At 39.4% G+C, this 15,057-nt stretch overlaps 1 protein-coding gene across 1 annotated transcript in view; it reads left to right on the top strand.

Moving 5' to 3' along the window:
* Positions 1-254: 254 nt before the first annotated feature.
* Positions 255-15,057, top strand: part of TM7SF3 (transmembrane 7 superfamily member 3) — a 37,811-nt gene continuing 23,008 nt past the window's right edge. Inside the window, exons 1-3 of the mRNA XM_045465208.1 lie at positions 255-849; positions 10,113-10,267; positions 13,541-13,691. Of these exons, the coding sequence (XP_045321164.1) occupies positions 759-849; positions 10,113-10,267; positions 13,541-13,691 (397 nt within the window). The 5' untranslated portion in view covers positions 255-758. The remainder of the gene's footprint in view (positions 850-10,112; positions 10,268-13,540; positions 13,692-15,057) is intronic.

Here is a 15,057-nt window from a genome sequence, read left to right as displayed (position 1 = left end):
CATCTGTCACATGGACTACTGTACTTTAAACATTGCTCATATATAAAATTTGGGAGAGGAAGTTGGGTTATTTCGAGGATATTTCGCTTAGAGAAAATGAAACTTGATTTTTAAATGTGGTGCTGATCACTAATGTACTAATCCGTGCACAAATTCAATTCCTTCCTGCATTTTCATACTAACGTCAGCCTGAACAACTAAGGGAAACCCCATTGTGCGTCTTGAGCACCGGATTCCTTCCTGTTTTCCCTTTTTGCAAACGGCAGTTAAACACGGGAACAGGAGCCCGGAGACGTTAGCCCGCAACAGAAAGTTATTTTTTACTCTAACGGCGGTTTTCGTAACCGGGAAAGATACAAAAGTGCGAAGTGCAGGTTACACCACAGAACTTCCCCGGGTTTCCTCTACTCCCCACTCGCGCGCGGGCACGTCGGGACTCGCGGGGTGCGCGGCGCTCAGCGACGCCGCCGGGCGCCGGGAGGAGGCGCGCGCCGGCTGGAAACGCCGCTCGGTCTCCGCCGGCCGTGGAGGGTACCCGCGGCGGTGACGTAAGGGGGGCGGGGAGAGGCGCAGTATGGGGCTGCGGGTTTTTTGCCGGAACAGGAAACCTCTCCGCGGGTGGAGGCGTGCGGCTGGCGTTGCACGCAGGCGCTGCGGGGCTGGCAGGTGTGCGGCGTGTGCACCTCGAAAGTGATGGAACTCGGCGCGAGCGCCCCCGGGTAGCGCCGGTGAGGCTGCGGGGCCTGGCCCGGGCAGCCATGGGTCTCCTTCGCCTGCTGGTTCTGGCGATGCTGGCGTCCAAACCCGGTGTGACCGGTGGAGCCGAGGCCGTCGGGAACGCCAGCGAGGGTAAGCTCAGGGGCGCCTCACTTCTGCAACCCAAAGTTGGGTTTGCATTTCTTGCAAGGTCGCAGTCCTCTTTGGGATCTGTTCGTCTAGCAGGGCAGTTGGTGAGTTCAGAACCGGTGGGAATGGATCAGGGTCCTTTCCTGCAGAAGGAAACTCGATGCTAAGGAGGCCTCACCGTCCACCTCCTAATTTAGGCTGGGCAATGGGGAGAGGTAAGTAACTCTCCTGTTCAGACACGTTTTTATCTCCCTTTGAGAGAAGCCATGTTTGTAAGTTTAATTTAACACATTAAAACACCTCTGCTCTCCAGTGGTATATCTGAGCCCTTGGACAGCGAGGTTTGGTGCAGAACTAAGGGCTCTATGAATGATGTTCCTCCAAGCTGCAGAGGTTTTTTACACTCCAAAATCTGGATGCTTTCACATTGGTTAGGCTCTGCGGAGTGTGAAAGGAAAAGTAAACCCAGAATGGGACTTTGGATGGTAGGGCATGTGCTTGGTTAATAGCTCGTGGTTTGTTAATATAAACCGTAAAAAAAGCACTAATTGTGCTAGGCTGATGGTAATCATGTGCTTTTCCGTGAGGTTAATCACATTCTTTCATTTTGAGCTTAAGAGACCAGTTGCAGTTTTGAACCAGTGTATTTTCTGAATAGTGTGGTTGTGTCCCTCACTGCTCATGTTTGGAAAGCCCTTGTGCAAACTGAATCGTAGAATCGCTGCAGAGGACTTAAGGCCAGAGCTGAAAAGGGCCGTTATATTTTTGCAGAAAAAATAGCCTTGTTAATAATATGGCACTAGCACTCACCACGTGCTGTATGTGCCAGGTGCTTTCCATGGCATTGTAATTTAATCCTCACAACCCCAGGAGGTAAATTATCCTCCTTGCTTGGCAGAGGATGAAGCGGAGGCCCTGGATTTTGCTTAATACACAGGTGAACAATTGCTAGGGGCACAGGTGATATTTGAACCCAAATGTGTCTTGCTGCAGTTTTAATTTGCATGGCCCTTCCACTTCAACAATGCTGCCCTCCAATAAGAATATTCTATTTAGTATGGTACTTTACCCTTAATTCTGTGAATTCTCATTCCTCAGAATAGCCTTATGAGGCAGGTAATGGAGATGGTGTCTCCATTTTAACAGGTGGAGAATTTGAGAGATTGAATTTGTAGTTGATCAAGGCTCCTGAGTCAGGAGGGCTGTGATGCACATCTTTTCTAGTTCTGTACTTTTGTATTTAATACCTATGTTTGTGTTATCCGTAGTGCTAAATTTAAGGTAGCAGGCCATTTGTATACTTACTTGAAAATGATCTCTTTTAAAAGGTGTGAAAGGTAGTATGTACATTTCTGTGTGTCCTTTCAGCTTCTGGGCTAATGAAAATTCATAAGACATAAATGAAAAATGGCGAGGGGCAGTTGAATGCCAACCAACTTAAGTATCTGAACTGTTTTTTTTTTTTTTAATAGTTCATCTGAAGAGAATTATGACAACTAAGCTTTCACAGATCTAGAATTTGTGTCAAAGCACAGAGATGTAAATTTTAGTAAAAAAAAAAAATAGAGTTGGATAACTTTAAGGTTTGAGTTTAGGATCTGATTGGGAAAGGAAAGGAGAAGATTAGGATTAGGCAGCTATTTTTAGAAAGAAATTATTAGAAAGAAGAATTACCCTGGGTAAGAATGGAGGGGGCATATGAACAATAGAAAAGAGTGCCTGACTGTGGGTTAGTTAGATGGCAGAAAACGCCAAGCCATTGTTTTTGAGAGGAGAGCCTTGGCCTGAGTGCTCTGTCTCCATGTTAGCCATTTGTCTGTAATATCGTTTGATGTGCTGTCTTTTTCCTTCCCACTCCCAAAGTCATAAGATCTAATTATGCCTCATAAAATGTTGCTAGCGAATCCTTTTCCAGATGGCTTAGAGGAGAAGTTAAGTTCCTGTTAACTTATTCAGGATATATTTTGGATACATGTCTGTTTTTGAGTAGAAATTAAATGCATTTTCTGCTAGACTGTATTGTTAAAGTCTTGATTTTCAGTATTTTTCTTTGTCACTCCGTGGAAGTCTCTTTCTCACTTTGATGCTTACACTGGACATGTATAGTTTATTGGTAGGGCCAAATTGAAGTCTGATGTCTTTTTCTTTTCTTTTTTTTCTAAATAAGATGAGCTTCTGAAATACTGGAAAGCTTATGGAAGTTAATAACAATATTTTATTGTGTAGCATTGGACAGCTTGAAATTGTTTTCCCTATGTGTTTTATACTTTCAGCAGCCAAATGATGTATGTAGTATGTGACCTCCCTTTTGCCGTGGGGAAACTGAGGCCCAGAGGAAGTAAATTACTTTCCTGAGGACATAAATCATATACCATTTATTGTGTGCCAAATATGTGACTGGTACTGTACTAGGCACCAGAATGTCAAATAAAACAAAGCCCTGCATAGCCAAGAGTCAAACCACAAATGGTTTGGTGAATATGCAATCTTCTATAAAAATTGTGAAATGGCAATTAGATTGCCAAGGTAACACTCACAAAGGATTTTCACACAGAAGTTAGGTTAAAGATAACTAAGAATAGGAAAAAAAAGAATTATCTTTTCCTAATTCATCAAACATCGTGTTAGGAGTCCTCAGACCTGAATGAACATTAGAATCACTTGGAGAACTTTTTAAAAAGGCAGATTGGTGATTAGGCAACTAGAAATTAAAATTTTAAAGAAAAAATGAATTTCCAGTAGCATCAGGAAATATGGGATATTTAGGGATAGTTATAATGGAATATGTAAAGACCTCTACAGAAAAAAACCATACAACATTCTTGAGATAAATTGAGAAGCTAAATAAGTAGAGGGATATCTCAGATTCATAAATTAGTAAATTTTGTGTTATAAAGGTATCATTTGTCCTTAATACCTTCGTTGCCATCCCAAATTCCCAGCAATTTTTTTTTTGTGTGTGTGGAAATTGACAAACTGCTTTCTGAAATTTATATGGAAATGAAAAATGGCCAAAAATAGTCAAGATAATCTTGAAGAGAAAGAACAAATTTGGGGGCAGAAATGAAAACAAGGTAATATTGGTGTTAGGAGAAACAAATAGACCACTGGAATACAAGTCAGAGTCCAGAAACAAACCAACAAATGTGGTGATTTATGTGAAAAGTCGGATTGCAGAGTAGTAGGGAAATGCTGGTATTTTCAATAAGGTTGCTGTGTCAACAGGGTATACATATGGAAACATGAACCTGTTAACCCCCTGCCTTATACCACATATAAAAATCAATTTTAGACTTATTTTTTTGAATTTTAGATTGATTTTAGACTTAAACATCAAAGGTAAAACAAAGGTGTAGAAGTTAACATGGGGAATATAGCTTTACAGTCTTAGAATATGTTGGCAAAGGTTGGGTTAGAATGACACAAAAAGGACTAAGCATAAGAGAAAACCCCAAGAAATTGGACTACATTAAAATTAAATCTCTTGTTAATGTAAAGGTAGCAACTTACAAGAATGGGAGATTTACCCATGATGTATAAAGAACTAAAATTCAATCAGGACAGTCTGATTTTTAAAATGGACAAAAGTCTTGGGGTGCCTGTGTGGCTCAGTCGGTTGAGCCTCCAACTTCAGCTCAGGTCATGATCTCACGGTTTGTGGGTTCAAGCCCCACGTTGGGCTCTGTGCTGACAGCTCGGAGCCTGGACCCTGCTTTGGACTCTGTGTCTCCCTCTTTCTCTGCCCTCCCCTGTATGCTCGCTTGCTCGCTGTCTCTCTCTCTCTCAAAAATAAATAAAACGTTAAAAAAAATTGTTTTACACAAATAAAACAGATGAAAGTCTTGAACACAGACCGTTTTACAAAGAGAATATCTAATAATGGCCAATAAGCAAACCAAAATGTTCTTAACCTCTTTAGTAGGAAAATGCAAATTGAAATCACAGTGATATACCACTGTGCACCCGGAAGAGATACAGATGATACCAAGTGTTGGTGAGACTATTGGGCAGCCAGAATACTCTTCCACAGGTTGATGGAGTGTGAATTGGCAAAACCATGTGGTGTAACTCTTTGGTAGTATCTACTAAAGCAGAGCATAAGTATACCCTATTACCTGATGATTCTACTCTTATGTTCTTCCCAATAGAAATGCGTACATATGTGTACCAAAAGACGTACAAAAAAATGTTTGGAGTTCATTTTATAATTCATAATTCCAAACTAGAAATAATCCAAATGTTGATTACAGAAAAGTAGATAAGTAAATTTTGGTTTATTCCTTTCAAGAAGTATATAACAATGAGAATGAATAAATCGTGGTTACTTGTAGTAGCTTAGATGAATTTCACAGATGGTATTGATTTTTAAAATCCTGTATGATTCCACTTAATTTCAGAAACAGACAAAGCCCATCAATTTGTTTGAAGTTAGGATCACAGTACCTCTGGGCAGGAGGGAAGGCTTAGTGATAGAAACGGGCCACAAGACCTCTAAGATGGTAGAATGCTGTTTCTTCACCTGGCAGTGTAAACTATGTGCACTTCTCTTTATGTTATTTCTTTTCTTTCTTTCTTTTTTAATGTTTATTATTTTGAGAGAGAACGCACACACACATGCAGGGGAGGGGCAGAGAGAGAGGGAGAGAGAATCCTAAGCAGGCTCTGAACTGTCAGTACAGAGCCTGACATTGGGCTTGAACCCATGAACTGAACCCTGAGATCATGACCTGAGCCAGTATCAAGAGTCAGGCACTTAACCAACTGAGCAGCCCAGGTGCCCCTGTGTGTATATTATTTCAATAAATGTTTTTTAACTGACACTTGAACCCTAACCCCTTGGATTTTTATTTAACTGGTCTGGATAGGGGCTTAGGCAGCAATAGTTTTTAAAAAGCACCTCCAGATGATTGTAATACACAGCCAGGGTGGATAACCACTGTATGAGAATTTCCTTCTAAAAAGGACACCTTAGGAGTGCTATAGAAAATTTGAAAGTGTGCAAAGAAAAAATTATTTACAATACACCCCCAGAGGCACCTCCTTTTAATACCCCTACTTATTTTGTCAAGTGATCAGTTATTTAAATTATGAATGCAGGGTCTCCTTTGTTATCTGGCATCTGCCTGGTTCTTGCTACCGGTATTTGATTAGGGAAAGAGGGTGAGTGAGATGTCATCTTTTCATAACTTTTGGAAATCCAGGAAGTAATAGATGAAAGTTGTCACCAGGTGTTTTTATTGAAGTCAGAAGCAGAGACTGTAACTTAATGTTATGGTCCTGATCATTATATATTTTCACATGGGCTGTTTGTTTTCATTTCTGATTTTCTTAATGAGAACAAGACTTCTTAGGCAATTTAACCATTTAAGATCAAAGGTGATCTGTTAACACTGTCACAGCAAAAACCTCAAATAGGTTTTACTGCCTGATATGTGTATATGCTTTCTAGAAGACTCTTTCACAGAAACAACTGTTATTTTCTATTTATGCTGGAATGGTAACAGCCTCTATGTTCATCAGTAGGGATTTGTTGAATAATTAATGGTTACATACAGAATGGAATATTGTATAACTTTTAAAATGGTAAAGCTAGTGGGAATGCCTGCTGGTACAGCCACTCTGGAAAACAGTATGGAGGTTCCTCAAAAAACTAAAAATAGAACTATCCTATGACCCAGCAATTGCACTCCTAGGCATTTATCCATGGGATACAGGTGTGCTGTTTCAAAGAAACACATGCACCCCAGTGTTTATAGCAGAGCTATCCACAATAGCCAAAGTATGGAAAGAGCCCAAATGTCCATCAATGGATGAATGGATAAAGAAGGTGTGGTATACATATACTATGGAGTATTACTCGGCAATCAAAAAGAATGAAATCTTGTCATTTGCAACTACGTGGATGGAATTAGAGGGTATTATGCTAAGTGAAATTAGAGAAAAGTATCATATGACTTCACTTATATGAGGACTTGAAGAAACAAAACAGATGAACATAAGGAAAGGGAAACAAAAATAATATAAAAACAGGGAGGGGGACAAAACAGAAGAGACTCAAAAATATAGAGAACGACAGAGGGTTACTGGAGGGGTTGTGGGAGGGGGAATAGGCTAAATGGGAAGGGGCACTAAGGAATCTCCTGGAATCATTGTTGCACCATATGCTAGCTAATTTGGATGTAAATTAAAAATAAAAATAAAATGGTAAAGCTAGAATTATTTGTATTGATGTTCAGAGATAAGTATGTCCTATTAAATGGGCTGTATCAGACATATTTATATTTCTTCTTCCATCTATGTAGATAGAAATATTACATGATATCTGCCTAAGTCCTAAAAGATGTATATCAGTGTGTTAATAGTGATTATTTCTGCACAGTATACTTGGATGGAGGTATTGATTTTCTCTACATTTCTTACCTTTCTATAATAAGGGTTATATATTGTCTGGACAAATATTACCAATTTACAGGAAAAACAAAATGAGTGACAAGAGTGTTGAGAGTGTCATCATTTTGTCTGGGGTGTGTTCCTGTTTTATAAATTTGAGATGAAGTGTTGAGGTAGAACCTGTGTTTTGAGTGCCATCAAGAATGGAAATTAAAAAAAAAAAAAATGGAAGTTTTTTCAAATTGTGCAGTTTCTTTCTGATAAGAACCTCTCACTGTCACTACAGAAATTTGATAAACAGTGATATGTGTGAAGAAACGAAAAATCACTTAATATGTATTCATATACTCACAAGGATACCTACTTTCAATACCCCTATTTACTTTAAGTTACCAGCTGTTTAATTATGTATTTCAATTTCTGTGGTCCTGTCTTTCCTTACTGCCTTTTAAAGCACTGAAAACTTTGGTTTTCCAAGTCTTTCTGAGTTGTGATTTATTTTCACCCCTGTGTGATAGGTTAAGGGAAGGCTAAGAAAAGCTTGACACAGGACTTCACTAGGTGGTATCTTTAATCTCTTCCAGGGTTTCTAAAGGTTCTGCATAGAGTCTTGATTCAAGGCCTGTGTAAGGGGAGATAGGCACAGATTATCAAAACCATTTCTAAGATATACTTAGGAGCAAATTTAGTGACAATTACAGAAATCTTGGGTAACCTTTACAAATTTACTTGTACCAGTTTTGGTCGCAGTCCCCAGTAGGTAGAGCAAGTAGTCCATAAGCACTTCATAAATATTTGTCAAATAGAGAAAATGGGGAAGAAAAGGGAAAAACTAAAACAAAACAAACAAATACAAAGACTGGAAATATTACTAGAAGAGGCAGGATGGTAAATGAGCTGAGTGCTACACCTGACGCTAATATAACACTGTTATGTTAACCACACTGGAGTTCAAAGAAATGCAAAGTGAAAAATGAATTGAGTGCTTTGGACAGATAGTTAAATGATGGAAATCCAATTAATTCCTGGGAAAACAAACATACTGTTTTTAGTTTGACAGGCTAGAATTTGTGGACATTTTTAAGACTTGGAAGACAGGATAGATGGGACCAAAATACATTACATGCAATGTTTTTAGGGCCACTTACTGAGAGCCGCTTAATTTTATGTATAATTTGGTTTCCTGATAAAATAATCATGATAATGGGAAGGCCTGGAAAATGTAAAAAATTTTTTCTTGTTTCCCTTTATAAAAAGGAAAACAAAAAACTCTCTCACATTTTCTAGACTTTCCTACCCAGACTTTGTTAAATACGTCCTGATATTTTTACCTGTATTCTGGCTGGAGTTTTGTTCTACATAAAATGTAAAATGTGTTTCCAGTAACATAAATAGAAGGAAATAAACCATCTTCATTTGTCATTGTTACCAGTATTAAAATTTTCTCTGGAGTTTTAGAAATTAAATCATAACTACAAATAGCTTTTTTTCTATCACGTATAAAAAGTTATGAAGGTAATATAATGGCATCAGTGGAATTTGGGGAATTTATGGAGAATAACCTTTGATCTCATCGTAGGATTCTTTGTATGTTCTGTTCAGCTTTTTTGGTTAGCCATTGTTGATAGTCTTTTTTTTTTTAATCATCCAGAAGTAGTACTTGTATTAAAAAAAAAAAAAAAAGTGTTGAAAATTAGCCCGTTTGGGAAATGGTACATAAGAATGGGTTTGAAGTTATTTAATGTCTGGGGTATTCTCCTTTGCCACCCACTGACTTTAATTTCCTTTTAAAATAAAACCGTTCCACTATGGAATGCTAGTGACCTATAATCTATCTCACCAACTCTGTTTCATCTTTATTAAATTTAAATCTTTCTTTCTACTTTATTTTTATAGTTTATTTTTTTGAGAGAGAGAGAGAGCACAAGTGGGGGGAAGGACAGAGGGAGAGTGAGGGAGAGTCACAAGCAGGGTCCCTGCTCAGCACAGAGCCCAACATAGGGCTCAATCCTAGGACCCTGGGATCATGATCTGAGTTGAAATCAGGAGTCGGACGCTTGGCCGACTGACTGAGCCCCCGAGGCATTCCAAGTTTTTTTTTTTTTTTTTTTTTTTTAATATTTTTTTAACATTTATTTATTTTTGAAACAGAGACAGAGCATGAACGGGGGAGGGTCAGAGAGAGAGGGAGACACAGAATCCGAAGCAGGCTCCAGGCTCTGAGCTGTCAGCACAGAGCCTGATGTGGGGCCTGAACTCACGGACCGTGAGATCATGACCTGAGCCGAAGTCAGACGCTTAACCGACTGAGCCACCCAGGCGCCCCTCCAAGTTCTGTTTTTAACCTCAGTGTATTCATAGTTGTTAGTACCTCCTCAAGGTTAAACCTTAAATTCGGGGGCCCTTGCTTTTTAATTTTTTAGTTTTTTGAATTTTTTTAAAAGTAAACTCTGTACCACAAAAGGCTTGATCAGGACAATCAGAAGTCTCGTGCTCTACTGACTGAGCCAGCCAGGTGCCCCCCAGGGCTCTATTTTGAATAATTATTATTGCTGCTGCAGTGGGAGATTTTTCTGGGTTTGAGGAGCTGGACACCTTGGGCATTCTTGAACATCCTCAGGCATCCTCAGCACTCTAAGTATTGCTCACATCTTTTGAAACACCTCTCTTCCATTTTCTCAGTTCCACCATTTACTAGCTGCTTCCCGTCTTTAAGCCAGTTTGTCCTCATCAGGAAAATAGGAATAGTAATACTATTTATCTCTCCAGGTTTTTTGAGAATTAAAATAAGCAATGCATATATGTTTACGTATGTGATTTCTACAAATTGATATTACAGGTTCAGATATTACAATGAAATGTTTCTCCCATTGTAGGTCTTCTTGAATTTTCTGTAGGGAAGTTTAGATACTTCGAGCTCAACAGGCCCTTTCCAGAGGATGCCATTTTGCGTCATATTTCCAGCAATGTGTCTTTTCTTATTTTCCAAATACACTCACAGTATCAGAATACAACAATTTCTTTTTCTAAGGTAAGTACAGAGAGTTATTTCTTAAACACCATATTTGAGGGTCTTGTATTTAGTATAAACATGAGAATTGGATTCCTCTTTATGTTTAACTTTATGCCCTTAAAAGAAAAAAATCAAGATTGGATCCAGTCAACTTAGTGATTTAGACTGGCTAAGAGGCATGTGTCTGTGTGTCTTGGGCCTTTCTTTTTTTTTTTTTTTTTTTTTTTTAATTTTTTTTTTTAATGTTTATTTATCTTTGAGAGATAGAGACAGAGTACAAGAAGGGGAGAGGCAGAGAAGGGGAGAGGGACACAGAATCCAAAGCAGGCTCCAGGCTCTGAGCTGTCAGCACAGAGCCCGATGCGGGGCTTGAACTCATGAACTGTGAGATCGTGACCTGAACTGAATTCAGAGGCTTAACCGGCTGAGCCACCTAGGCACCCCATCTTGGGCCTTTCTTGAGTATGGTGACCTCTGACTTAAAGAGGGGGTGGGAGAGTGCTGAATTTGGGGGGAAGGGTGAGCTCTGCCAGATGTCTCCTGTCTGCATGTGATTTCTCACCTTTTCTTAACTCTCTTGGGTCCTTGATGATTTTTACCTCTGAATACGTTTTAATGGGTTTCCGTCATTGTGCAGCCATTTAGTGTTTACTAAGTTTACTAAGACACTTGTAGGTTCAACTTTATTCTTTGGAATCTCACAGAAACAAAAGAAGCCCAACACCCAGGTCATCTAGCCTAGTGCTGTGCTTCCAGGAGCATTTAAGACTCTATTTCAGAGATCATCACTAAACCCTTTAACCTCAGCCTCACCTTTGGGAAGTGTTTCAGATGCCCTGGATTAGCTTAACTCATTAAGGAACTACCATTTACATTAACCTTTTATAAATCTATTTTTATTCAGCCTATATGATCCCCTTCGACTAATAAATGCATTTCAGCGTGTATGAAGTCATGCTGCTTTTTATTCGTCCTAAGCCTATCTATTGTTATAAGTCTATCTTTTAATATTCTGAAATTTGCTAAACTAAGTGGTCTTAGTCCAATTCATATATATTCTGTAGGCATTGGTCATACTACCTTTCATACTAAATATTTGGTATACTTGCATTCTTTTCCCTGCCATAAAGGTTTTGAGATAGTGCATTTGGTAGTTTAATAGGCTAGAAATGAAAGAGTTTGATCAAGGAGAAGAAGGAATAAATTATATAAATTGCAAGAGTTAATGGTGTTTATGACCCCCACTCAGATTTTGCCAGAGCAGAGATCAAAGCTTGTTAAATGTTTTAACTTTCTTAGAAGGAAAAATCACGCCAGTTCCTCAGGGAAACCAAGTTTTTTTTTCTGGCACTAAAATCCAAAGGAAACTTCCTATTCAGGCCCTTTCATAGGAGACATAGTAAAATGCTACACAGATGATTTCTTTAATAACATCAGAGCAAAGACAACATTTGAAAGAAGAGAAAGGATTGAGAAAAAAGGCATTTACTTTTTTTTTGCATGCTTACTAGGGGCTAAGTCGATGATTCTTAAGCCCTTCTGGGGCCATGGACTTAGAATCCACTGAAATCTCTGGACCCTCTACCCAGCAAAACATGGATACATTTGTATAATTTCATGGGCACCTCTGGAAATTCATTGGGCCTCTGCGGCTCCTAGTTAGGAACCCCTGTGTTTGGTTTCCATGTAATTAATTCTCACAACAGCTCAACAAAGTAGTCTTAATGCATGTTTTTATGTTTGAAGAAACAGCTTGGACAAAGGAATGTCCACATAACTATGTGACTGAAGTGGCCTGAATGAACAGCATGTTGGGCCTCCGTTTTTATGTAGAGCAGATTTTAGTTATCCTGAATTATAATCATCTTCCTTTCTTGGATGGGCCATAGTTGTCACTCTATTTATACTCCTGAGAAACTGATGACCAGAATTGCACATAGCTCTAAAGATGAGTGGTCCGTGTGAAGAGAATAGTGTCTGTTTCCAATGCCCTTCCGGAGGAAGTGTGGCACTTTGGGTTTTTTTAGGTCATCAGAGCAGGTGGTTCTTTGAAACTGTTGACTCTGCAGTTCCTCAATTAGTATTTGAGTCATTTTCCCTTAGGCTTGTCAAGTTGAAACCCATCTGACGATTTTCCTCGCTTTTTCTTAGCTTTAAGAAAATGCTCTGAATCTACTACCTCTTAACTTAGTATTTTGTTTTTCAAAAAGCTTTCCAGATTGTTGGGGTGAAGGGATGGAGTTAGGGAATGGTTGAGTGGAAGGATAAGGAGGATAATCCTGATTGTGATGATGGTTCCACAAGTGTCTATGTATATCAATACTTACATAGTATTTTATTTACTTATTTAGGTTTATTTATTTTGAGAGAGAGACAGCGTGAGTAGATGAGGGGCAGAGAGAGATAGACGGAGAATCCCAGACAGGCTCCGCCCTATCAGCACAGAGACTGAAGCAGGACTTGAACTCCTGAAATCATGACTTGAGATCATGACCTGATCCAAAGTCGGATGCTTAACCAACTAAGCCACCCAGGTGCCCATATAGTATTCTTTACGTGTAGTTCATAATATATCAATTATAGCTCATTTTATTAAAACTTTCCAGTTTAGGGACAGTGCTCATCTTTTTGTCTTTGTAGTGATAGTTAATTTGTATATTGGACCTACGAGATGGAGGCTGGCTCACTGGCCCGGTTCATATCACAAATCTCAACCTGAGTCAGCTTGCACTTCTCCTGTCAGATAAACCTAGCATGCTAGTCACAGTGCTACAACTCTGCTTTAGCTAGCTAGCTTTAGGAAATAGGACCTGATAGCCTTTATAAGGAAATCCCTGACGTCCTAGCCAAAGTGAGCTATAAAACTCACTTTTGCCCCCAGTGCCTCAGGAACAGTGCTCCACTGCTTGTAAGGCACTGTTCTCCCCCAGTCTGTGGGTTGTTTTTCCTTGAATAAAGGACACCAAACTCTCTACTGAATTGTTTTTTCTTTTGACAGTAGTCTTAGTACTTCACATAGGAAATCTTAATTTGGGGAATTGAAAAACTTGAGAATTTCACTGTGCATCTGCTATTCCTATCAAAGGTCATATACTTCAGTAGTTCTTCCATGTGTACGTGTGTGCACCCATATATAGACATGAAAAGAATTCTTTAATTATATAAGGAAGGTCTGTGTTTGTTCTTGTTTTGAGAAAGTTTGAAATAGGACATGCATACTAGATCAAGTCTGGAATTTAAATATTTCGCTCAACTCCTTATTCATGATGATTCTTTTTTACCTTATTGCAGACTCTCCTTCCCAATACGTCAGGGACAGGCACTGACAAAGGACTGGTTTTCATTCTTAGACCAGAGCAGAGTATGTGCACTTTGTATTTGCAGACTTTAGATGCTGAGCCTGTCCAAAACATGGCCATTCCACTCTCCTATTCAGAAAGAGGTAACCTTCCTGTTTTCGACTTTCTATTTACTCTCCAGATTGTGGAACTTTTTCATGAAAATTCAGGGGAAACTATAATCCTTTTAAAAGTGTTTATTGCAAGTACAGTATATTGGATCAAAGATTTTAACAGCAAAGGAATCAGAGCATGATGATTGAAAGCCCAGGTAGGGGCATAGGAGAATGCAGTCATTAATTAAAAAAAAAAAAATTTAAGGAGCCCTTGAAAAAGCATTAACAGAAAGGCAAGGTACAGTCCTTAACACTTTACCTGATTATTCCAGGCAGAGGAAGGCATGGGAGAAGAATGGAGAGTATTTAGAGAATGGCAGAATATTGGGTGTGGCTGGAGCCAGAGTGTGAAGGGCTTTGTGTACAATTTAAGGTTTACGTTCTATTCTGAAGGAGCATCGCGCTTTTAAGCAGAGGAATGATCTGTATTTCAGCTATCAGAAAATTAACTCTAGAAGCAGTGTGGGGAGTAGTTGGAGAGGGCATAGCAGAGTCAAGACTCAGCATACCTTTAAGCGCTCAAAGTGAGAAGGTGTTTGGAAAGTAGCACTGATAAGACACAATGACCAGTGGTTATGGATTATGAAAAGGAGGAACATAGGCTTCCCATTTGGCTAGCTGGGAGATAGTGATGCAAAATAGGTAGGGTTGAGATAGAGTTGTGATGCTGGATTGGTTTACGTGATAAGGATGGGGTAGTTGTGACTACAGTTAGGGACACTGTGAATCTGAGATGCTTACAGGACATCTGGATGGAAGGGCATAGTAGGGAGTTTAAGGGTATGGAGTGGAGCGCTGAGGTTAGATGTCCAACTAAAAGGTTCTTAGTAAAAGCCAGAGAAGTGAGTAAGATTGTCTAGGCATGTACTTAGAGACTTATCTGGAAAACATAATAGCAGATACTTTCAAGGTGCCTACCACATATCGGGCACTGTTTCGGGGGATGCTAACTGCTGAGGAATAAGCATAAGACTAAAGAGGAGTCAAGGAAGTGACTGAAAGTGTCCATATGATAGCGCAGTGAAGAGTCAGCAGTGGCCTTTAATGACGCTCATTTTAGTGGCACAATGGGGATGAAAACTAGATTACAGTGCTTGAGGAGTGAAGGTGAGGTGAGGAAATTTCGACCACTCCTTGTGTTATATGTAGCAAAGGGTAATTTATTTAGAAAAGGAAAACCAGAGCCTTTGACTTTTTATCGAGGACAGCGTATAAAGAAAAATCACGAACAGTACGGCTTCAGTTCCAATCCGTATCCTTTTCTCGGGTGTGGTAAAGATTTGTAAATGCAGGAAAAGCAGAGTATGAAAGAAGAGCAATGTTGAAACATAGGCACACGTTCAGTTTCTCCACT

The sequence above is a fragment of the Leopardus geoffroyi genome, chromosome B4 (genome assembly GCF_018350155.1).
Source record: "Leopardus geoffroyi isolate Oge1 chromosome B4, O.geoffroyi_Oge1_pat1.0, whole genome shotgun sequence".
NCBI lineage: Eukaryota > Metazoa > Chordata > Mammalia > Carnivora > Felidae > Leopardus > Leopardus geoffroyi.
Note: the sequence above shows the minus strand (reverse complement) of the source record. Positions and strands in the feature narration are given on the sequence as shown.